The sequence below is a fragment of the Myxocyprinus asiaticus genome, chromosome 39 (genome assembly GCF_019703515.2).
Source record: "Myxocyprinus asiaticus isolate MX2 ecotype Aquarium Trade chromosome 39, UBuf_Myxa_2, whole genome shotgun sequence".
NCBI classification, from domain to species: Eukaryota; Metazoa; Chordata; class Actinopteri; order Cypriniformes; family Catostomidae; genus Myxocyprinus; species Myxocyprinus asiaticus.
The window spans coordinates 38,243,584-38,269,061 of NC_059382.1; the positions used below are offsets into that span (position 1 = coordinate 38,243,584).

The 25,478-nt window shown below is 38.7% G+C and overlaps 1 protein-coding gene across 3 annotated transcripts; it reads right to left on the reverse strand.

Annotated features, from left to right (window-relative positions):
- Window positions 1-2,207: 2,207 nt before the first annotated feature.
- Window positions 2,208-20,322, reverse strand: LOC127429495 (protein FAM124B). 3 transcript variants are annotated; one of them, XM_051678535.1, is made up of 4 exons: window positions 19,977-20,322; window positions 17,118-17,149; window positions 15,475-16,268; window positions 2,208-2,840 (listed from the first exon to the last, which is right to left on the reverse strand). In XM_051678535.1, the coding sequence occupies exons 1-4, from the start codon at window positions 20,036-20,038 to the stop codon at window positions 2,223-2,225; spliced, it is 1,506 nt and encodes a 501-aa protein (XP_051534495.1). In that variant the 5' UTR covers window positions 20,039-20,322; the 3' UTR covers window positions 2,208-2,222. The 3 variants fall into 3 exon arrangements, with proteins under 3 accessions (XP_051534495.1, XP_051534497.1, XP_051534496.1); XM_051678537.1 differs by lacking the exon at window positions 19,977-20,322 and adding an exon at window positions 19,509-19,521; XM_051678536.1 differs by lacking the exon at window positions 19,977-20,322 and adding an exon at window positions 19,384-19,420.
- Between the last annotated feature and the right edge of the window lie 5,156 nt (window positions 20,323-25,478).

Here is a 25,478-nt window from a genome sequence, read left to right on the forward strand (position 1 = left end):
ATATCACGGATTTTACTCGTATAAACTCAGCAAAAAAAGAGACGTCCCTTTTTCAGGACACTGTATTTTAAAGATAATTTTGTAAAAATCCAAATAACTTTACAGATCTTTATTGTAAAGGGTTTAAACAATGTTTTCCATGCTTGTTCAATGAACCATAAACGATTAATGGACATGCACCTGTGGAATGGTCGTTAACACTAACAGCTTACAGACGGTAGGCAATTAAAGTCACAATTATAAAAATTTAGGATACTAAAGAGACCTTTCTACTGACTCTGAAAAACACCAAAAGAAAGATGCCCAGGGTCTCTGCTCATCTGCATGAACGTGCCTTAGGCATGCTGCATGGAGGCATGAGGACTGCAGATGTGGCCAGGGCAATAAATTGCAATGTCCGTTACTGTGAGACGCCTAAGACAGCGCTACAGGGAGACAGGAAGGACAGCTGATCCTCGCAGTGGCAGACCACATGTACTATAACAACACCTGCACAGGATCAGTACATCCGAATATCACACCTGCGGGACAGGTACAGGATGGCAACAACAACTGCCTGAGTTACACCAGGAACACACAATCCCTCCATCAGTACTCAGACTGTCCGCAATAGGCTGAGAGAGGCTGGACTGAGGGCTTGTAGGCCTGTTGTAAGGCAGGTCCTTACCAGATATCACCGGCAACAAACGTCGCCTATGGGCACAAACCCACCTTCGCTGGACCAGACAGGACTGGCAAAAAGTGCTCCTCACTGATGAGTCGTGGTTTTGTCTCACCAGGGGTGATGGTCGGACTCGCGTTTATCGTCGAAGGAATGAGCATTACACCGAGGCCTGTACTCTGGAGCTGGATCGATTTGGAGGTGGAGGGTCCGTCATGGTCTGGGGCGGTGTGTCACAGCATCATCGGACTGAGCTTGTTGTCACTGCAGGCAATCTCAACACTGTGCATTACAGGGAAGACACCCTCCTCCCTCATGTGGTACCCTTCCTGCAGGCTCATCTTGACATGACCCTCCAGCATGACAATGCCACCAGCCATACTGCTCGTTCTGTGCGTGATTTCCTGCAAGACAGGAATGTCAGTGTTCTGCCATGGCCAGTGAAGAGCCCGGATCTCAATCCCATTGATCACGTCTGGGAGCTGTTGGATCGGAGGGTGAGGGCTAGAGCCATTCCCCCCAGAAATGTCCAGGAACTTGCAAGTGCCTTGGTGGAAGAATGGGGTAACATCTCACAGCAAGAACTGGCAAATCTGGTGCAGTCCATGAGGAGGAGATGCACTGAAGTACTTAATGCAGCTGGGGGCCACACCAGATACTGACTGTTGCTTTTGATTTTGACTCCCCCTTTCTTCAGGGACACATTATTCCATTTCTGACAGTCACATGTCTGTGAAACTTGTTCAGTTTATGTCTTAATGGTTGAATCTTATTATGTTCATACAAATATTTACATGTTAAGTCTGCTGAAAATAAAGCAGTTGAAAGTGAGAGGACGTTTCTTTTTTTGCTGAGTTTATATTTGGTCTGTGAGTGAAAAAATATGCTTGTTGTATATACTCGAGACCTTTCCAATCTGTTTGATGTTTTGACCGTATATTTGACAGTATGTTATACAGTAAATAATCATATTTCATTAAACGGACACTTCAAATTTTTCAGCAAATTAAAAAGCACCCATTAAGATTTGGTCATATTGAGTTTAAGCACTGGCAATTCCAGCTTCTACGCATTTTAAAGTGAGTAGTCAAAGAGTGTCAAAGTATGCCAAAATATTTGTATTATTTTTTAAGAGAGAGACTCGAGAGCAAGAATACTGTATGTGCGTGATTTATTTTAATGCATAATAAATAACATGAACCTAAATCTCAAGTTCACATACCTAGATGAACTTGTTTTTAATGCTACAATAACGTCAGTACTTTTAAATCTATTAAATTGTTTTTATTTATGAAAAGTATGATTATTTCAGAAATGAATGCATTTTCTTGCAAAACACTTGCATTTGGGCTGTGAACCTGAAGAACGACGTAGACACACAACGCAGAACTATAAATGCAAACCACCGCATAAGGCCACTGTGTAGAGGCTATGGTGTAGGTTTGATACAAGAGCATAAATCAGCCTTTAGGGTTGGGGGTTTGAACTGTGTGAGCAATAGTAATAGCGATTAAAAATGGAAGCAGTTCTCTACTTTTCCATGTAGAGTAAATGAGAAAAGTCAGATAAAGAACTCATCTACTTGTGCATGTTGATGTATGTTATGACACTGTGCTGCCTGTGTCTGTGTCCCGGGGTCTGTTTGAATCCTTTCTGTGCTCTCTTGAGCAGTCCGAATCCACTGTGACTCAGGCAGCCCGTGTTTCAGGTCTCTTGACAGAGATTCCAGCGCAGATGCCCCCACTGCAGTGGGCTGCTCAGGCCATGGGGTTACAGCACAACCTGTGTCCACATTCGTCTCCGGCTCCTCATCTTCCAGCAGGAGGCGGGAGATGGAGGTTTCAGGGTTGATGACTGGATCGTATGGGTTAGCAGACAGGCCTGCCGGGCTGCTGCGCTGGGACGAGTAACAAGAGCTTCCAGGAGGTGTGCTACAGGTGCTGTCTGAACCCATACTCTCTCCAGCACATGCTCCTGACCTCAGAGCACGATCCAGGGGCAGCTCCACACGACAACGGCCCACAGTGCGCTCCTTCAGTTGGGACAGTTTGCTGCGGGGTGAGGTGGAGGGGGGCCTGGTGGATGCACAGCTCCTCAGTGGGGTTCTGGAGGACAGGTTGGGGCAGCTCAGTGGGAAAGCAGATGTGAGGAGCCCCTGGAGTTGGGCTGATCCTTTTACCTACAAGAAAAAAAGCCACGCTTTATCGATTCAACAATAACTTCAAAATATTTTCAGAAGAATGAGTGCTGCCTGTCTACACCACGATAGTGGAGTTGGCCTGACAATATTTCCATGATTTTTAATCTCTCTTTGATATTATGATGTTGCGTTCACGTCATGTCAGAATTACCATAATTATGAGACTGCAAAAAGCGTTCATGTCTTTGTAGAACTTGTAATTACAAGTAACCAAATGGCAGCTGCCTCAACCATTTGAAATGCTATTGTTACCCTTTCTTTTTTCTTAAACATTTTGCAAGAACATATCGAGGTGAATTAATGAAGTGCTAAATATTTGAGGTTATCAACAATAAAGCAGTTTTGAGATGGGGTTGGACAATTATGACAAAAATTATAATTATTACTTCCCTTGATGTTGTAATTGCAATTATTTTGATTATTAGAATTTACCTTAAAATAAGTATTTTGTGTTGGGCCACTGCAATTCGTTATGCTGGCTACACATCCAAAACAAGCTGAGAACTGGGTTCTTGTATTACTTTATTTGCATTAAAAAAACAAAGGTGTTATTAAAATTTGGAATAAATTACACACAGAACATGAGCAATGCAACAATACTGGAATACTAGCTTTTCGTTACTGATATGCCGATAGACTAATTTAAACTTCTGATTTGTCACTGCATTTTTGCAGAACAGTGGAAAAAAAATACATTGTAAACACCTTGCATGATTAGTTATAGAGACAGCTGTAATTGCAATTTTTATTATTATTTTGATTAGTTGTGCAGCCCTATTATAAGTGTTGCCATAGAAACAAATAACTTATGAGGACAGAGGTCTGAGGAAATTAATTGCTCTAAATAGTATCTCTGAGTTGCCATCTCGTAATTACGGTAATTCTGATATGACGTGAATGCAGCATATATAGCGCACCTTTCTACTAAACTCCTAAGTACCAATTTTCACCGCATAACTCATCCTGCACTGTTAAAGTACGGTCACGTTTACCTTTGCACGGCAAAATTAGGCGGGCGGAAAAGGCATGGGCGGATGTTGAGCACGTGTAAAACCAACCAAAATCTAATTGCCCAGCAGCCGCTTTATAATGCTCCTAATAGTTAAAGAGAAACTAGCTAAAACCGCTAAAATTATATACTTGTCCATTGTGAATATTCAGTGAAGTTGTGTATGAAGCACCGCCCACACAGAGGTCACTGCCATACCAATCAACTTCCTATTGATCAACGTGGCGAATTCGCCTTTGAAATTCCACCAAAATTGAACTCCATGCAAAATCCACATGGGGAAATTCTTCACCACTGGAAGTCCAATGTGCAAAATTCACTATCGAGCAGATTCCTATTGAGGTGACTGTATTTTACCTGCAGAATTTCGCTGTGCAAAAGGTAAATGTGACCGAGCCTTTAATCCTCTTATGATCTTCGGTCATTTTTGACCGGAATCACTTTTGCTGATTTAATAAAAATGTTTTCCTTTATCTGAGCGGATAAAGACTTGGTTACTTCTCCTCCACTTGCCATCTGAACATATATAAAAAATAAAAAAAAACTGACCAGCCATTGAAAATGAATGGGAAAGACCATAATACAGAGCAACTTTTTTTAAATCTGTCTAATACAATCAATAAATCAGCCACAATCCAGAAAAAAAAACACACACAGAAATTAAAGAGTGAGACTATAAAACATCCAGAGAGCAAAACATACACCCACTCACACACACACACACACAAATAAACTGTGAGACTATAACACAGAGCATTTTTTAATTTGTTAAATAAAACCAGTAAATCAGCCACAATGCCACACACACACACACACACACACAGAAATGAGGGGGTGAGACAGTAAGAATCCACAATGCAGAACATGCACACACACACAGAAATAAATGGGTGAGACAAAAACAGCCAGGACGCAGAACACAAAACACACACACAGAGAAATAAAGGTGTGCAGACTGTCTCCCAAGAGATTAAAACCAGCATGGTGTGCAAAAAATCAATTTGCATGGTAGGCTACATGCCATCATAACTACACACTGCAACATAAGGATAAAGACATTAAATCATTCTTTACTGTTACTTTTTATTGTTTACTGTTTTTTCTTTTGTATGCATTTATTGTTGTTCATTATTGCTGTTCACCTCACTGACTTGAAATGTTTGCAAAAATACATTTTTACTATAGAAAGTTTGAAATTGCAAAATATTTACTCTGATTCTTCTGTTTTATACTCTTATTGCATTTTCAGAAATTTGCACTTAAAATCAATTTTAAAATGCTAAACTTTGACAAATAATAGTTTGATAATGTCTAAATATATATCCAAATGCATAACTTAAAATATTAAATTAGGTTACAAGCAATCAGATACACAGTAAGTGGCTGCATATAACACTGCAGCCATCTACTGGCTATTATTGTCACAACATGATTTTAAAGTCATGTTCACCAGATGGCATCAATCTGCCTCCAATATATGTCACATTCTCAAATGTAAAGTATAGGTTTCTACTGTACTAAGGTTTCATACATTTGCTTACGTAAATTGATGGTAAAATTGAGAAATGTAAATTTAAATAAGATCAAAATAGCATAATATCCCAAAAGAAGTGCATGATTTTATTATTATTAGTTCAGGGAAGAAGAAACGGTATCATCATAAACATTAAAAAAAAAGTTTCACCTTTGCTCTTTCCGGTCAAAAATGACCGGGAGGAAAGGTAAGGCTCATTTATGAGGGTTAAGCCACCTTTTCACTGTCTCCGACACCTATACAACTGACACATTTAGCCCCCTAGTGGCAGTCACGATGAACTTTCAGTTTGGTCACAACAGATTGAATACAAGCAAAAAGACATTCACTAATCGCAATGGCAAAGCACTCAGTCCCTTGAGATAAATAAAAAGATTAAAAAAAGATGTACAAGAAGCATCAAAGAAAGTTAGTAAGATTGTTGATTTGATACATTTGTGTTTCTAGGTTTGCTACCACGACATTACTGGTGCTGGGTAGATTCATTCTGAATTGCAATTTACAAATTACGTGACTAAAATTGCAATCAGTAACATAATCTCTTGAAATTATATTTTTAAGTAATCTAATCTGATTACTTTTGGATTATCTCTTGGATAAACTCTTGTTTATTTGATGTCACATGCATTTGAGTAGGATAATCTATACTATTTTAACATCATGTTGCTTTAATGCATTTCAGAAAAAATTCTTAAATCAAAATATGAGAATTTATCTGCTTTTTTGTGTTTTACTCGCTATTTGTCTGTTACTGGGTGAAAAAAAGGCACTTAAAAGGATAGTTCACCCAAAAATGAAAATTGTCTCATTATTCACTTACCCTGATGCCATCCCAGATGTGTATGAATGTCTTTCTTCAGCAGAACACAAATAAAGATTTTTTGAAGTTAGAGCTCTTTCAGATCCTTATAATGCAAGTACATGGATGCCAGCATTTTGACGGTCTAAAAGACATATTTATGCAGCATAAAATTAATCCATGCAACTCCAGTCGATCAATGAATGTATTCTGAAGCAAACTGATACTTGAGTAAAAAAATAAATCGATAATTAAAACGAACTTTTAAAAAGTGCTTCCTGCCAGCAGTTGACACATCACAAAGATGTCGCGTGACTAAGTGTCCAATTAGACCAATCTAAAACAATAAATCACTTGTAGGAGAACTTTTTTGATATTATAGATATCTTAAGGCATTATTGATACTTAAATTATATACAAAATGATGTGTCAGGGTTAATTTGATTGATGTTTATGTTTACTTCATAGAAAAATCTCCTGCATTTACCCCCAGGTCGTGTCTGTAACCAAATCACAGCCATTATGTTTTTCATGTTAACGCTCCCTCTCATGTTCTAGTGCTATTTTTAGTGCACATTACAGCAATAAATAGAGTTTTCATTACCTCTAGAAACTGATCTGCTCAAATACTAAAACATGTTAAAAAGGTACCAGCTTTGTTTGCTGAAAGTGTTGAAATACTGTTAAATCCAGGACGGAGCCATTCTCAGATTCCAGTCATGTAAAGTCATGTGGTGGAAATACTTTCGTCTCCCCTTTTGCTTCCAACAATGAGAACTGTACAGATGTCTTAACATTGAGATTCCACATCCAATGTCCTTCCAGAAAATTTTGAGAGTTTTTTTTTCCCCCCAGCAAAGTTTATAATGAGGCAAGCAGAAGTGCAGCGAGTTCTGATTGTGGCTGAAGTTTTGGTGAGTGTTGGCCGCTTAGAGGCAAGCTCTGCTTCACTTTGCTACAATTATCCTTTTAATTAATATTAACTGGTGAGAACTGAAATACTTTCGATTGTTAAACTGTGCTGGGAGTGTAGGATGTCAAAAAATGTGAAATTGTCGGCCTGCGGGGACATGAAAAAGCACCTACGTTCGCACACGTCTGACGCCTCGCATGATCAAGATGGCAGGGGTCCAGTTGATAATGACAGTGAGCCTCGTGACATAGGTCAAGATATTGCGAACATATATGCAGCACTAATGACAATCTCGACCAACATGGAGGCCCTTGCAGAAATACGTCAAGCGACCACATCTGTGGAGGTGAAACTTTCCACCCTGATTACAAGAATAGACAATATTGAAAAATTAGTCGAGTTTCTGGAGTCGGCTGGGAAAGAGCTACATGCTAACCCGCCTACTACCAAGACTGATATGGACCAGGTGTGGAAAAAATAGAGATTACGGAAAATCGGAACAGACGTAATAATGTTTGTTTCATTGGAATCCCAGAGGGAAAGGAAGGTCAAGATATGGTCAAGTTTTTGGAGGGGCTCATACCAAATTTGATCGACACAGCAGGCCGTCATCTTGAGCTTTCAGTCAGCTTCCCAAAACAGGTGACAGACCCCAATCCATCCTGACAAGATTCTTGCGGTCGGCAGACAGAGACTTTGTTCTATGAGCGGTGAGGAATAAATGCAAGTTGTGCTGGGAGGACTGCAACATTATGGTTTTTCCGACTTTGCCAAAGCTATGCAAGCAAAGCAGGATAGTTTCAAACAATAAGAAATTTCTGCACGAACAGAAGGTAAGCTTCGTATTGCTTTACCCTGCTAAGATGAGAATTGACGGCAAGGATGGACGCAAGACTTTTACATGCCCACGACAAGCTATGGCTTTCATAAGCTATGGCTTTCATTAAATCAATGGTGTGAGTGAGTAACTTTGCCTGCACTTAATCAATAATATAGACTACACATCGTACATTTTGCTGATGCAGTCTGAGAGGGTTTGTTATTCTGTTGGCTGCCCACTGACTCTTGCTTTTTTCTCTCTTTCTCCCTTTATTGACTTGAGTTAATTTGTTCATTTTGTGGGTTTGATGTTATTATTTACTGGGGCTTATTTTATTGAATACATTTATGTGCAATTTAATGGCACGGTTTACATAAAATTTTATTTTTTTTTAAAAACACCGGACTTGAGCAATCTAGTAACAGTAGTGCCACGGAAAATCTCGTGAGCGTGCATGGACCGTCGAATTTCTGGGGGATGGACGCCAGTTGAGACTGTTATGCGTGGGGTTGATGCACATCTTTTTTCTGTTCTGTGGGTTAATAAGGATTTTATGGTTACATCAATGTTGAATAGTGGTCTATATAATTTAGCCTTGGGTACACAATTTTTCTTTGCATGTCAATATGTTACACTTTAATATAAGTAAAATGTTTCTCTCCATGTGGAATGTTAATGGGCTGGGGCACCCTATAAAAAGAAGGAAGGTGGTATCTTTCTTAAGCGTAAAAAAATTGATATAGTGTTCCTTCAAGAAACGCATCTTTCTTCACAGGAAGCTGAAAAACTTGGTAGGGCATGGTGCGGGCATGTGTTTTGCAGTGCTGCTTCGCGTAAGAGCAGGGGAGTCATCACATTGATAAGTAAGCTTTTACAATTTAATTGTCTCAAACAGATTAAAGATAATTTAGGAAGAATCATTATTGCTTTGGCTGAAATACAGGGGCAAAACTTATTTTGGCTAATATTTATGCACCCAACACTGATGATCAGAACTTTTTTATAAATCTTGAGGGAAAGTTACAAGCAGCTGGGATCCTCCATGATATGGTTTTGGGTGGAGACTTCAATCATTTAAAGAGGTCATGAACTGAGAAATCAAAATTCCCTTGATCTTTTAACATATAAGAGGTCATTGTACTATAAAAACATCCTGTAAGTTTCTGAACTCAAAACTTTCTCGTTAGAGTTGGAAGTTGGAAAAACACAGTCTTTGCATTGCCTTCCTTCTGATCCCAACATTAGGAAAGAGTGGATGAACTTTATTTTTAATGAAGTTCCAGACCACGTCAGTAAGAACTTGTTCCTTTGTTCACTTCATTTTACCGCGGATTCGTTTACAAACAAGGCACAATTCGATGCAGGATTTTCAGAAAGATTGAAACTAAAAGACGATGCTGTGCCGGCTATATTGGATCCGACAGTAATGTCGCACAACACAAGTGTGAGTAACTGTTTTCATTATGTGGTCACTATTGCTTTGTCTGTTATTACAGATCGTTTGATAGGTACTGAGTATTTATGTGTTTTTAACCTAAATCACAGCAGCGTCCATCTATGAAGGATGTAGGCTGTCAAACATACATGCAGAAGTTTACATCGGTGGACGCACAGCTGTCCTTTGGAATAAGTTTTTTACTTTAATGAAAATGATGGACGATGAATATAAGAACGACAGTTTGACAAACAATGGTACATTCATTTATACTTCGTTTACATGAAGCAGTGCAGATTATCCTTTGTCAGCTATAACTGTATTAACGCCTAGTATCTAAACTTTATATGCAACAACCAATGAAATATAAAACGTGTAATATGCATAAATGTTAACAACATAACGACACAAACAGCTTTCTGTAGCGTCTTCGGCTAAACTCTAATATAATGTAATAGGCTACCTACCTCACAAATACATAAAGTATAAATATAAATAAATTTGATTATTTACCATGCTGTCACAGGCTGTAGTATCCTTGCCATTTGAGGTTCGTTGTCTTCCGATTCGGGATCAGACTCTGGCTCAAACATGTATGGCTGAATTTCACCGGCTGCCATTTCTCAACATCAGAAGTTTTCAAAACAATCCACACGTGTACTGACAGCGGCATTGAAAATGTTTAAATATGCAAAACTGTTAGCCAATCATACTAGTGGGCGTTTACTTCCGAGTCTACAATCCGCCACGCCTATTCAAACGGTGTGTTATGATGAGGGGGGTCAAAACAGGACAGAAAATAGCCTATTACTTCTAAATTATTAAAATCTTGATAACATTATAAGTGGACCTCAGAGAACAGTACAAAATAAAAAGGCAGTTCATGACCCCTTTAATGGATCAAGTCCTTGATCATAGTGATGCAAAATTGTGTAGACCCTTTAAAGCTACGCTGACACTACAGAGGATGTGTAAAAATCTTGGTCTTTCAGACATTTGGAGACTCTTGAATCCATCTGGGAGGGACTACACCTTTTTTCATCAGTTACTCTAGAATAGATTTTTTAAATATATAAGTCACTTATTCCATCTTCCACTGATTGCTCAATCGGGAATATTTTAGTTTCAGATTATGCTTTGGTGTGTTTAGAGATGTTGCCGCATATAGAGAACAAAAATCATACAGATGGCGCTTTAATACATCCCTTCTACAGGACCCAGCATTTCAACAAATGTTAAAGACAGAAGTCAATGTTTATGTAGAAACCAACTGGTCCTCAGTGTCCTCTGTGGGCATGGCATGGGAGGTGCTTAAGGCTGTTTCAGGGGGCGGATCATACAATATGCCTCATTCATTAAAAGAACAAAGCACAGGAAATAATAGAATTGGAAAATAATATTAATAGTGCTGAAACAGAGCCGAAGCGCCGAACATCATCCAATGGTCTTAGAGAGTTAACTCAGCTAAAATATAGGTACAATACTATTTTGTCACAGAAGTTAAAGAGTTTTGCTGATTCAGAGCAAGACAGACAAACTTTGAGTCGGGAGACAAGGCAGGGAAACAACTTGCCAGATACATAAAACAGAGAGTTTTTTTCCACCATTCCTTCAATGGAGTCTTCAGGAGGCAAAATATTTACCTCTGCCACAGATATTAATAAGGCCTTTAAAGAATTCCATTTCGTTCATTATAGTTTCACGTCTTTGTCTACTGATAAGGATATTAGCAACTTCATAAAGCCATTAGAAATACCTAAATTGATGAATGATAAAAAAGACTGTCTTGACTCGGATATTACTTTGGAGGAGCTTGTTGAAGTAATTAAAGCCTTGCCAACAGGTATGACACTGGGGCCAGATGGTTTTGAAGAAAAATTGTTTAGATCTTATGTCACAGAACTTGCTCCACATACTGTATGTTAGAATCTTAAACGGAGTCATTAAAGAAAGGCGAACTACCGCCAACTATGGCCCAAGCCCTGATCAGTCTCATTCTTAAAAAATATTTTTTTTTGGCCCCGGTGCCTTACCTGTTGGCAAGGCTTTAATTACTTCAACAAGCTCCTCCAAAGTAATATCCGAGTCAAGACAGTCTTTTTTATCATTCATCAATTTAGGTAGTTCTAATGGCTCTATGAAGTTGCTAATATCCTTATCGGTAGATGAAGACGTGGAAATATAAAGAACTAAATGGAATTCTCTTATTCATATAGATCAAGTGGGGTTTATTTGTGGTCATAGTTCTTCTGATAATATTAGATGTTTTATAAATATTATGTGGTCAGTAGTGAATAATCAGACCCCGATCGCTGCCATCTCACTTGACACAGAGAAGGCATTTGAATGGGACTACCTTTTTAAGATTTTGAAAATTTACGGGTTTGGGAACACTTTTATTGGGTGGATTAATTTATTCTATAAACATCCGTCAGCGGCAGTGCAAACTAATGGATTACTTTCTGATTTTTTTTTCTCTTGGTAGGGGAACACTGCAAGGCTGTCCTGTCTCCCCTTTATTGTTCTTTCTTGCCCTGAAAACATATGCAGCCACAATAAGAAAAGAGGATTATTTTCCTGGTATTTACTCTATGCAGATGATATATTATTATTTGCCTCCAACCTTAAAAGATATATGCCTAGCCTCCATAGAATTATTCATTCTTTCTCCAAATTTCCAGGATACAGGGTGAATTGGTCTAAATCGGAAGCTCTTGCTCTGAAAGCATATTGCCCTACCACAGCTTTCCAACATGGTGCCTTTCAATGATTTAGTTGGAACTAATTTTGACCCATTAATGAAAAGGTTCTCAAGTGATGTGGATAGGTGGGTGTCACTACATCTGTCTATAGCTGGGAAGTATCCCCAAAATTTACTGCAGTCTCTCCCTCTAGAAGTTCCTCTTTCTTTTTTAAACAATTTGATAGAATATCTAATTATTTTTTTATTATAGTTTTTATTTGAAATGGTAAAAGACATTTCAGTAAGTTACATAGACCAATTGACAAAGGAGGTTTAGGCCTCCCCAAAATTTTAATTTATTAGTATGCTTTTAATCTTAGACACTTGGCCCATTTGTCTCTTCCACCTCCCTGGTACTACTTGAACAAGCGGTCCTTGCCCCAATCTCACCATTGCAAAGTCTTTCTATTGAATTGCCTAGAGAAGTAAAAACGCATCCCATTATTTCACACTTACATTCAGTATGGACAATGGTTTCCTATATGTTCAGTTTTGATACTTACCTAAATGCTTCCGCAAGCATATGGCTGCACCCCAAATTATGTATTAACAAGTCCCCCTTTTGCTGGAAACAGTGGATTGAGAGGTGTTGCAACACTTGGTGACCTTTATGAAAACGGAGCTTTGAGATCATTTGAAAATATAACACATTAATTTGGGATTTCTAGGTCTAAATCTTTCAGGTATTTACAGTTGCGGCATTTACTTTTTACAATTGTTGGTTGTAGTACACAGCCCCCTAAAGCTGCAGACACTCTCTGTATGGTGCTCACTGCCTTTGGAAAGGGGCATAAAGCGTCAGTATATTATTTCTCATTGATTCAGAGTCTTGGTGACGAGGTCTTAACAGCTCTTAAGAGATTATGGGAAAGAGATTTGAACTTGGTATTGGAGGATAGGGAGTGGGAAAGAACTTTAAAAAATGGTAAAACTATGTTTAGAGATGCAAGGGTACACCTTATTCAGTTTAAGATTTTGCATCGTTTCTACTGGACTCCCTCTAGACTGTTTAGGCTCGGTTTAAAAGACACCCCTACCTGCTGGCGATGTCAGTTGGAGGATGGTGACATGCTCTGTGGTTCTGCGCTAAGATTCAAGAATTCTGGTTAAGAGTCCAGAATTTGATCTGTGAGGTTTTAGATACTCAAATTTCATTCTGCCCTAGACAATGTATATTGGGTGATGGGGCGGCTATTAAAGTAGGTGATTTCAAGAATGGTTCACCGAATTGGGCAGGGTGGCAGCAATCGAAAAGATGTCATATAAACAGTTTGGCAGATCAGATGCATATGGTAAGAAATGGGACAAATACATGACCATTCTGGAAGGCTCTCAGTGAGGACCATGTAGAGAGAAGTCACCATGTGCGAGGGATAACCAGCCACAGGGCGCAGGCCATGTAGAGTTTTTTTTTCTTCGTGTTTACATGTGTATACCAAGGCTTGGACCACGGGAATGTTTGTTGGGGGTTGGGGACTGGGTGTCATGTGGGTTAAAGGGTGTTAATGGTTGTATACTTTGCTTTATTCTGTATTGTGTTTGAGAATCAACCAATAAAATAATTTTAATCTGAAAAAAAAAGTGAAGAAAATATGGAGAACAACACTACTAATGAACTAATTTTGGTTTCTCGTTCCATTCACTGCCATTGTAAGTTTTTCACTGTAACCTTGATTTTTGCTTTTGTTTTTAAAGAAAAGGAGGGATGAGTTGAAATTATTTTTTTGTGTTGATCAACACTATGCCACAAATTCTGTCGATTGGGATTAACTTTTATTGAACCCAGAATATTCTTTCAAAAGATTTGATGTCACTTACCTGGCAAACTTTGGCATATACAGTGATTATTTTATCCTCAAAGTGCTCATTGTATTAACCTGGTACTTCATTAACACAAGTTTGTTTTCAAGCAGGCTGATAATAACATCAGAGCTTATTAGATCTTGCAACATTACGTTGTGATGTTTGGTCACGATAAGAACCAATGAGATTTGATGCTACAGAAGGGGCCGCTGTATTTGATTAAAATGAATATTCCGGGTTCAATACAAGTTAAGCTCAATCGACAGCATTTGTGGCATAATGTTAAATACCACAAACATTTATTTTGACTCGTCCCTCCTTTTCTTAAAAAAAGCAAAATTCTGGGTTACAGTGAGGCACTTACAATGGAAGTCAATGGGGACAATTTCTGAAAGTGTAGCCAAAAAACAAAAAATATAAAACTTTACAACTAAGTTGCAATGACGATGTAATGTCATCAAATCCTAAAACCATAAAATGACTGTAAAAAGTAAATGACAATTTAAACTTTACAGCTCAAATCATCCATGAGTTTTAACAGAAGAATGAATGCAAGTGCTTTTATAAAATTATACACTTCATATTTCTGCCTTTAAACCCTCCAAAAATTGGCCCCATTGACTTCCATTGTAAGTGACTCACTGGAACCTCCATTTTTGCTTTATTTTACAAAAAGGAGGGACGAGTCGAAATAAATTTTTGTGGTAATCAACATTATGCCACAAATGCTGTTGATTGAGCTTAACTTGTATTGAACCCGGAATATTCCTTTAAGCGTTTCATTTATACGATTTGATTTGACAGTGAATAACTTAGTTTTATTCATCGCACAAAGTGATCTTATCAATTCAGAAGACTTGGAATTTTGTACATGAGTCGTATCAATTACTATTACTGTAGTTCTATTGTGTTTGTCCTTTTTCGAGCTTGACAGACTGCAGTCACTATTCACCAGGGTTAGAATTGAACTTTTCCATTAAGGGACAATATTTGCCCCCTGAATTAGATTTTTAGAGGCATTTTAAACCTTTATTTAAAAAAAAAACAAAACAAAAAAAAAAAAACTTATGCAAAATACTATAAATGTATTACCTCTTACCCAGTATGTTCTTAATGCAATATTATGCAGCCTATTATTAGGCCAAAATATAGGAATTCATTATGGGGGCATTTTATTCACCTATATTTTGAATTTCAGGGCATTTTTGACATGAGCCCCCTTTCATTTCTTACACTGATATTCACTTATATTTCAAAAAATTCCCCTTTTGTCTAACATGGAAGAAAAGTCATACGGATTTGGAGTGACAACTTTGGAGTGAGTAAATAATGACAGAATTAAAATTTTTGGGTGAACTATTGCTATTAGGTGTGATAGAAGGTATTTTATCATCAAAAAAAAGACACACTTAAGCAAAAAAGGCTCATCTTTCCTTTGTATTACATTTTTCAAAACCCTAAAACTTCCATACTTTCAATCAGACTTTTGGACCCCACTGTATTTGTCCACAGCCATCATTACTGTGTTTTTATTTATAGGGCAGACAAGTGACCTACTTGAAAGAGGATCTTGTTGCCATCCAGGTCTTCCGTGTGCCAGCGGGTGGCACTGATGGGTGAGCAGGTGTTGGGCAACAAGGGCACTAGCTGTCCGATCTCACCCACCCTGAACTGCAGCACAGCGGAGTGACAGCGCTCCACTCTGACCCCGGGCGAGAGCTGCTTCAGTGCCAGCTGGAGGCTGAACCCTCCATCCATCAACAGCGTGAACCAGCAGAAGCCTGTTTTCTGCTCCTCCGCCCTCCTCTGCAGCACTGTCTCATACAAGCGCACCATGTCCTCAAAGTTATCGTATGTGCTGTGCAAAGTCACCCGCACCACCTCTCCACCGTAGTGCACCGGGCGCACCCCCCACACCGGCATTCCCACACCCAGGCTATAGAAGTCCCGGCTAGGGAGGAGGTAGGGCCTCAGGAGGGCGTTCGACGGGGCGGCAGCAGAGCTGATGTGAATGCCACCCGCTCTTCCGCCACAGCTCTCCGTGTGATGGTACTGCCAAGGTGGGCACTGCAGGAAGTCTAGCACCCTGAGAATACGCTCCTCTCCATATGACTCGTGGAGGAAAAGGGTCACCGCGTGCGAGGGGTAACCAGCAGCAGGGCGCAGGTCAGCTCTGCCATAGTCACGCAGGGGGCATGCCCGCTCGGACACATGGAAGAGACGAAAACCTGGGCGGACCCACTTCAGCAGGCGGTCCAGAGTGTGTTGGAGGAGGAGCGAGTCGCCGGGGTTGGTCAGCAGGTGCACGGTGACGGGCAGGGGCTCCTGATCTGGGACTGCCATGAGGTCAACTGAACAAAGGGTAGAGAAATTAACAAGAAAAGCACAGATGCTGGAAGAACTGCCATGGCTCTCAATGTCATTTTGTCATCATTTAGTTTACTCATCCTCATGCCATTCCAAACAGGGTGTAGTTTGCTTGTTTGTGATTTCTCTGCATTTCAGCTCTATGGCTGTTTTAATGGTGAAAACCAGTTTCAAATGTAATAAAAGTTATAATTATAAATATTCACGATTATGAAATTTGGCTGACTATTAATGTTCAAGTGAAGCAGTGAGTCTCACTAAATCCTGTGGGAAACACTGAAGCACACATGCAGATAAAAGCACACTTTAAGAATATATGACAATTAATCGTGAAAGGCCTTAAAGAGGCAATTTCGTCATAATCACAATTATTTTTTCAACAATGAATTGTCAGCCAAATTTCATAATCATGACCCCCTAGGTCATGTGATATTAACATGGCCGCCCCCATGAGGTGACCCTCTACATGTGGAATAAAACAGATTTTATAAGGTGTCTGCTATGACTGGAGCCTTCATCTCATGTGAGTGGTCATGATTTTATACATGTCTCAAAATTACTATTCAGGTTTTTTAGGAGTGCAACTTTTTTAATGAGGCAAAAATTACTCAGTGCACCTTTAATACGCTACTCCCTGAAAACCTCACCTTGACAAGCCGTACTCCCCATCCACTTTCACTGTATGGAAAAGAATAGACTCAACATTCAACTAAACATCACATCATGCAATTCAACAGAAGAAAATCATACCGGTTTGGAACAATATGAGGGTGAGTAAATGATGACAGGTTGTTTTTTTGGGGGGGGCTATGAAATCAGAAAATGAAACTTACTGCTACTGCAAGACATTTTACTGCAGTCAGATCTAAAAGAAAGAAAAGAGTATTTTGTTTACAACCAATTTGCAATCCTTTATATAAAAAAATAAATAAAATAAAATAAAATCAAGGGTCAATCGGGTTTAATGCAGCTTTTCTTGTGTCATATCAACCATTCTCTCACAGGGGCATAGCAGTCACTTTAAAAGCGGGACAGAGCTGTCAGTAGGTGGCTCGTACAGACCCAACACTTAAAGTGCAGTATTAATATTTTACAATATATATTAATATATACACTGTTCCGCCACAACATTAAAACCACCTGCCTAATATTGTGTAGGTCCCCCTCGTGCCGCCAAAAACAGCACCAACCCTCATCTCAGAATAGCATTCAGATATTATATTCATCTCATCACAATTGTACAGAGCAGTTATCCGAGTTACCGTAGACTTTGTCAGTTCAAACCAGTCTGGCCATTCTCTGTTGACCTCTCTCATCAACAAGACATTTCAGTCAACAGAACTGCCACTCACTGGATGTTTTTTGTTTTTGGCACCATTCAGAGTAAATTCTAGAGACTGTTGTGTGTGAAAATCCCAGCAGATCAGCAGTTACAGAAATACTTAAACCAGCCCATCTGGCACCAACAATCATTCATGCGGATATCTAATCAACCAATAGTGTGGCAGCAGATACGGGTCAGGAGCTTCAGTTAATGTTTACATAAATCATATCAGAATGGGGAAAAAAATGTGATCTCAGTGATTTGAACCGTGGCATGATTGTTGGTGCCAGACGGGCTGGTTTGAGTATTTCTGTAACTGCTGATCTCCTGGGATTTTCACACACAACAGTCTCTAGAATTTACTCTGAATGGTGCCAAAAACAAAAAACATCCAGTGAGTGGCAGTTCTGTGGACTGAAATGTCTTGTTGATGAGAGAGGTCAACAGAGAATGGTCAGACTGGTTCGAACTGACAAAATCTATGGTAACTCAGATAACTGCTCTATACAATTGTGATGAGAAGAATATAATATCTGAATGTGGGTTGGTGCTGTTTTGGCGGCATGAGGGGGACCTACACAATATTAGGCAGGTGGTTTTAATGTTGTGGCTGATATAATTATAAAAGTATAATATTAATATATAAGTATTATATACTTGTATTTGTAATATTTCAAAGATTCAAGTATTGTAAATTGCAAAATTAGCTGCAAAATTAAAGGGGATCTTGTGGAGCACTTCTGTTTCACACATGACAATTAAAGACTGAGCACAAGCTGGTCCTTGAATAAATGATTTAATCAATTAAAATAATGACAACTGTGCATATGCACAATGTTATTTTTTTACTCTGTGCTTGTGCATTGTGGGATTTAGATGTATCCAAGTGGCTCGAGAGTTTTGACTACATTCACCAAAGTTTGTTCAGATCCATTTAATGATTCGTTCAGTGACCGTTTCTGGTGATGCCAGAAGGTGGCGACAAATGAGTGTCTTTTGTGAAATTAGTTTGTCACCGAGTCAAAAAAAATCTAAAAGAAAATTTTAATCCTTTAATATTTGTGTCTACAGACCTACAAAGAGACTTCAGTAGAAGTGTTATGCATTATAAAAACAAAGCAACTCTATCATTTCCCTACAGTTTGTGAGCTGCTGTCATGACTTTTATCAAAAGACAACAATAATAGTCTTATAATAATTATGAGTTTCAATAATATCCACACCTTTTCATGTGTAAAAAAGTATGTCTACAGTATCTATGGACTTCAGTAAAATGCACAAGTGTTCTAAGAACACAGCAGATCTATCTTTATTTCCTACAGTTTGACGACTGCACACCAACACAGAGGTAAAAAACAGGAGCTGATATTAAAAATAGCATGACATATTTAACACCGATCTAGTAATTGCAAAATTGCTTAAATTGACAAAAAAAGAACCGATCAAACTTTTACCTCACAAACATATTGTAAAAACTTGATGAAGACTCATGCGCTGATATAAACTTCACTTATAATGTGTGCTTAAAAGAAGGATTGTCCTGCAGTGCATTTCACATAATGCTGCCAATCATGAAAGATATGCTGATAAATAACTCTCGTTTGTGCGTTCCTCATCTCTAGATTATTAATTTTGATCAACATCAGTGCTGATAAAAAACCTGGATAAATGAGCATTGTTGAAAGCAACTTTGTAGAGATGAACGGAGCCGCATTGATTAGACGGTCTAAATGACGGCCTATAACGTAAGGGATGTTTCGGCTCATGAAACTCACCTGTGATTGGCTGGATGGTCGCTCAATCAGCCCAAAGTAACAAAACACAAAGAATACTGTATACAAATACACCGTTTAGACTTGGTATGGGTTTAGCTTGGAAAAGTGCAGGGGACAAAAATCACCTTTTTAAAGAGTGTGGGGGATGTCCCCCACATCCCCTGCGGCTGCTACGCCCTTGTGCTCTCATAATGCTCAAGATATATGTTCTTCATTCAGTTCATGAAGCATAATGCAATTGTGAACTGAAAAGAGAAACGGAAGAGAAACCAACCAAGCTAAACTAAAAACTTAATTTAATTCTAATGAAGACATTCATTCGAAACAAATACGAAGAACTCTTTGTGGGTTGCATCCAAATGAATAATAATTGTCTAATAGAGATTACGGTAGCCTTTAATCTGATCCTTAAACTGAACGGTGTACCTTCTTAAATAAAAAAATAAAAAATCACACGCGAAGATCTTGTAACGTTATAATGCGACTTTTGTAGTTTACGTCATAAAGCGCTCAGCGCCGTCGGTTACTGTGTTTCTCGCGCCTAGAGACGCTAACAAAAGTGAGTTCATCTTTAGCCTTCTCCGCTAACTCACCCCGCAGTCTCTGCGCCCGAATCCGCCGTTTCATCCTCCGTCCTGCCGCTGAAGTGAAGCATAACGCGCGTTTACTTTCACGCAAAATCCGCTTTAAACATACTCGTGCCCTCTTCTTTTTGCGTTACAAAGCTCATCGTGTTGAGTTTGTTGTGTTCGCTGGAGTCGAGTTCACTCTGACGTCACTTCAGCACAGTTATAATTTATGATGATCATCAGGAGCACTCTTAACCCACAAAAAAGCTCTTTTGAGATCGAATCGTCTCAATATTATGTATTTTTCGAGAGCCCAGTTAGATCTGAGTGTTTCGGGGAAGGGCTCCTCTGTAAAGCTGACAATAGCAATACAGGGGGCTGAACCGCAGCAGATGACTGTCATCAGACACACAAGAGATTTGAAAGTACAAGTGCGGTGATATCTCACAAAGCATTATTCAGGGGACATGTAAAGGATGTTGTGTGTCATTTCGAGCCCCCTCTGAAGTAGTGTGCAGCTGAATGTACCAAAACAACCCATCTTACTGAATGTAAAATGTTACATCCATATTGGTTTATGTTTTTTCTTTTATAAGAGTACAAATAAATAAATAAATAAAAATCATTTAAACAAAGAAAGGCAACTGGTTGTTTTTCCCCGCTCTGATAAACACAATCATCTCTAAATATCCTAAAGATCAACATTTTAGTGTTAAAAGAATATTCCGGGTTCAACACAAGTTAAACTCAATGGACAGCATTTATGGCATAATGTTGATTACCACAAAATTGTATTTCGACTCATCCCTCCTTTTCTTTAAAAATAAAAAAAGAAGAAGCAAAAATCGAGATTACAATGAGGCACTTACAATGGAAGTCAATGGGGCCAAATTTTGGAGGGCTTAAAGGCAGAAATGTGAATCTTACAATTTTATAAAAGCACTTACATTAATTCTTGTTAAAACACCTGCGTTATTTCAGCCCTCAACTTGTTTATATCGTCAATTTTTACAGTCATTTTAGGGTTTCCATGTCAACAATTAAATCGTCATGGCATAGAAGTTGTTAAATTGGCTATAACTTTGCATAGAAAAGGATAGTAAGTGATTTTATAAAACTAAAATAATGTTTACATGAATATTGTTTCTATTTTTATTATTGTTTCTATTTTTTAAAGAGTGAGTATTTTAACATTCAAAAACTGGCCCCATTCCCTTCCATTGTAAGTGCCTCACTGCAACCAAGACTTTTGCTTTTTTTTTTTTTTTTTTTTTTTACAGAAAAGGAGGTACTAGTCAAAACCAATTTTTGTGGTAATCAACATTATGCCACAAATACTGTTGATTGGGGGCCTTGGTAGCTCAGCGAGTATTGACGCTGACTACCACCCCAGGAGTCGTGAGACTCCAGCCAGGTCTCCTAAGCAACCAAATTGGCCTGGTTGCTAGGGTGGGTAGAGTCACACGGGGTAACCTCCCCGTGGTGGCGATTAGTGGTTCTCGCTCTCAATGGGGCGTGTGGTAAATTGCGCATGGATCGCGGAGAGTAGCATGAGTCTTCACATGCTGTGAGTCTCCGCGGTGTCACGCACAACAAGCCACGTGATAAGATGCATGGATTGACAGTCTCAGGAGCAGAGGCAATTGAGACTTGTCCTCCGCCACCCGGATTGAGGTGAGTGACCGTGCCACCACCAAGACCTACTAAGTAGTGGGAATTGGGCATTAAAAAAAAAAAAAATGTTGTTGATTTAGCTTAACTTGTATTGAAAGTGGAATATTCTCATTGAAAGTGTTTTCAGGAAGACACTGGTTCATAAACATCATGATTTCATGCATATTCTGTTTTGAGGTGATTTTTTTTTAATGGGTTTTCAAGATTCTAAAATGTTACCACTGTTACACATTATACTACATGCTTTACTTCCAAGCCTTTTTTTTTTTTTTTTTTTTTTGCAAACAAAAAGGAAATTTGGATACAGACTGTTGACTGTAAGAGCAAATAGTTTTCCTAAAAATTGATGTTCTCATATGGGGACAGTGGGACTAAGTTGTGAAATTTTAAACAATACCAAGCTACAGAAAGTCTTTTTTTTTTTTTTTAAATCAAATTGTTTGTTTCCAGGAGTGTTGGTTATTCACATTTTTGAGACATTACAGCTGATTTTTTGTAAAGCTGCTTTAGAACAATGTGTATTGGGAAATACAAAACAAATAAAAAAAAACTATACAAATAAAAATGATTTGACTTGATTTCACTATGTTACAATGTTTTTTTCTACTTTGGCAAAAACAAAAAAAACAACTCAATGTTCTCTTTGCACTGTCAAACAAACAAGTGATAGCCAGTGCTGAAGCACTGCACCAATGAGAAACTAGCATAATTAATTCTGATTCAAAGTAATGGCCAGCATCATCCAACCACGTTAAAATAAAATGTATCATTAGAAATTCCGAATCTACAGTTGAAGTCAGAAGTTTACATACACTTAGGTTGAAGTTATTAAAACTCATTTTTTAACCACTCCATAGCAAACTATAGATTTGGCAAGTCATCTACTTTGTGCATGACACAAGTAATTTTCCAACAATTGTTTACAGACAGATTGTTTCACTTTTAATTGACTATATCACAATTCCAGTGGGTCAGAAGTTTACATACACTAAGTTAACTGTGCCTTTAAGCAGCTTGGAAAATTCCAGAAAATAATGTCAAGCCTTTAGGCAATTAGCTTCTGATAGGCTAATTGGAGTCAATTTGGAGGTGTACCTGTAGATATATTTTAAGGCCTACCTTCAAAAACTCAGTGCCTTTTTGCTTGACATCATGAGAAAATCAAAGAAATCAGCCAAGACCTCAGAAAAAAAATTGTGGACCTCCACAAGTATGGTTCATCCTTGGGAGCAATTTCTAAACGCCAGAAGGTACCATGTTCATCTGTACAAACAATAGTACGCAAGTATAAACACCATGTGACCAGGCAGCCATCATACTGCTCAGGAAGGAGACACATTCTGTCTCCTAGAGATTAATGTAGTTTGGTGCGAAAAGTGCATTTCAATCCCAGAACAACAGCAAAGGGCCTTGTGTAGATGCTGGAGGAAACAGGTATACAAGTATCTATATCCACAGTAAAACGAGTCCTATATCGACATAACCTGAAACGCTACTCAGCAAGGAAGAAACCACTGCTCCAAAACCGCCATAAAAAGGCCAGACTACATTTTGCAAGTGCACATGGGGACAAAGATTATTTGGAAAATTATGTGGATATATTGAAGCAACATCTCAAGACATCAGCCAGGAAATTAAAGCTCGGTCGCAAATGGATCTTCCAAATGGACAATGACCCCAAGCATACCTCCAAAGTTGTGGCAAAATGGCTTAAGGACAACAAAGTCAAGGTATTGGAGTGGCCATCACAAAGCCCTGACCTCAATCCGATAGAAAATTTGAGGGCAACAAACCTGACTCAGTTACACCAGTTCAGTCTGGAGGAATGGGCCAAAATTCCAGCAACTTATTGTGAGAAGCTTGTGGAAGGCTACCCAAAATGTTTGACCCAAGTTAAACCATTTAAAGGCAATGCTACCAAATACTAACCAAGTGTATGAAAACTTATAATAATAATAATTAAATTTATTTTTCACACATTATACATTTGCACATATACAGTGAAATTCTTTTTTTCACATATCCCAGCTAAGCTGGGGTCAGAGTGCAGGGTCAGCCATGATACAGTACCCCTGGAGCAGATAGGGTCAAGGGCCTTGCTCAAGGGCCCAACAGTGACATCTTGGTGGTGCTGGGGCTTGAACCCCTGATCTCCTGATCAGTAACCCAGAGCCTTAACTGCTGAGCCACCACTGTCTCTACTATTATTCTGACATTTCACATTCTTAAAATAATGATCCTAACTGACCTAAGACAGGGAATGTTTTCTACAACTAAATGTCAGGAATTGTGATAAACTAAGTTGAAATGTATTTGGCTAAGGTGTATGTAAACTTCTGACTTCAACTGTATGTACTGAATACCATTGTCCTATGTCTGCCAAACATGTTGAGCAGTCCAAACATCATCTGCAGCCTGAAACTGAACCTTTTAACTGGACTGTTTACAGTGAATGTCTCAGAAGACAGTGTCTCATAGTATTCCCTACGAGTAACTTTAGTCCTTCGCTGTTATAGGTCAGGAAGCGCTACCAAAACTAATTAAAGCATTAAAAGCAACAACATGTATGTTATACACCATACCTATTAAGCTCTTGAAAGAAGTGTTTCCTGTAATCTCAAAACCTCTTCTTTAAAAAAAAACAGCTTGATCCTGGAGAGATGGCTAATTATAGACTGATCTCAAATCTCCCATTTATGTTGAAATACTAGAAAAGGTAGTGTCCTACAACTACATTCATTTTTACACAGAAATGGTATATATGAAGATTTTCAGTCAGGATTTAGGCCCCATCACAGTACAGAAACTGCACTTATCAGAGTTACAAATGACTTGCTCTTATCATCTGATTGCGGCTGGATTTCTCTTCTATTGCTTTTAGATCTTAGTGCTGCCTTCAACACAACAAATCACAACATTCTCTTGGATAGGCTTGAGAATTATGCTGGCATTTGTGGACAGGAATTAGCATAGTTTAGGCCCTATTTAGCCAACCGCTACCACTTTGTCTGAACAAGGAATAGTCGGATCAAGCTAAAGATCAGTATGGAGTGCCACAGGGATCAGTTTCAGGGCCTCTGCTTTTCTCCTTATATATGCTTCCCCTGGGAGACATTATCAGGAACCGTGGAATTAGTTTTCACTGCTAAGCTGATGATACCCAACTTAATATTTCCACAAAACCAGACAAAAATTTCAAAGATTGGATGGCTAGAAAAAGATTGGATGGCTAGAAATTTACTTATCGATTCTGACAGAGTAACTAATTATTGGACCAAAAACCTCTAAATATAAGCTGCTAAAACATAATTTGACTCTCGATGGATGTACCGTTACATCATCTTCTGCAGCGAATAACTTGGATGTAATTTTTAATAGCAATCTGTCCTTTGAAAATCAATGTTCCAATGTTTGTAGAACAGCATTCTACCACAGGTTCAATAAATAAACTTTAATTGGTTCAAAATGCAGCAGCTAGATTGCTGACTAAAACCAAGAAATATGACCATATCAGCCCCATTTTATTATCGCTACATTAGTTACCTGTTAAGTTTCATATAAATTTAAAAATTATGATAATTACTAATAAAGCTTTGAATGGTCTTACTCCGCAGTACTTAAAAGTCCCTTCTATCACACTATATTCCATCACGTTCACTAAGTATGTAAGAAGAACTTGACTGGCCTGCACAGAGTCCTGACCTCAACCCGATAGAGCACCTTTGGGATGAATTAGAGCGAAGACTGCGAGCCAGGCCTTCTCGTCCAACATCAGTGTCTGACCTCACAAATGCGCTTCTGGAAGAATGGTCAAAAATTCCCATAAACACACTCCTAAACCTTGTGGAAAGC

What these genes read in the sequence shown, in the direction of transcription:
- LOC127429495 (XM_051678535.1), bottom strand. Translation starts at nt 20,038, where the DNA reads ATGCTTCACTTCAGCGGCAGGACGGAGGATGAAACGGCGGATTCGGGC. An exon ending in TCGGGCGCAGAGACTGCGGG is followed by an intron (nt 17,150 to 19,976) that starts GTGAGTTAGCGG and finishes TCTTTCTTTTAG; the next exon opens with ATCTGACTGCAGTAAAATGT. An exon ending in GCAACAAGATCCTCTTTCAA is followed by an intron (nt 2,841 to 15,474) that starts GTAGGTCACTTG and finishes TTTTTCTTGTAG; the next exon opens with GTAAAAGGATCAGCCCAACT.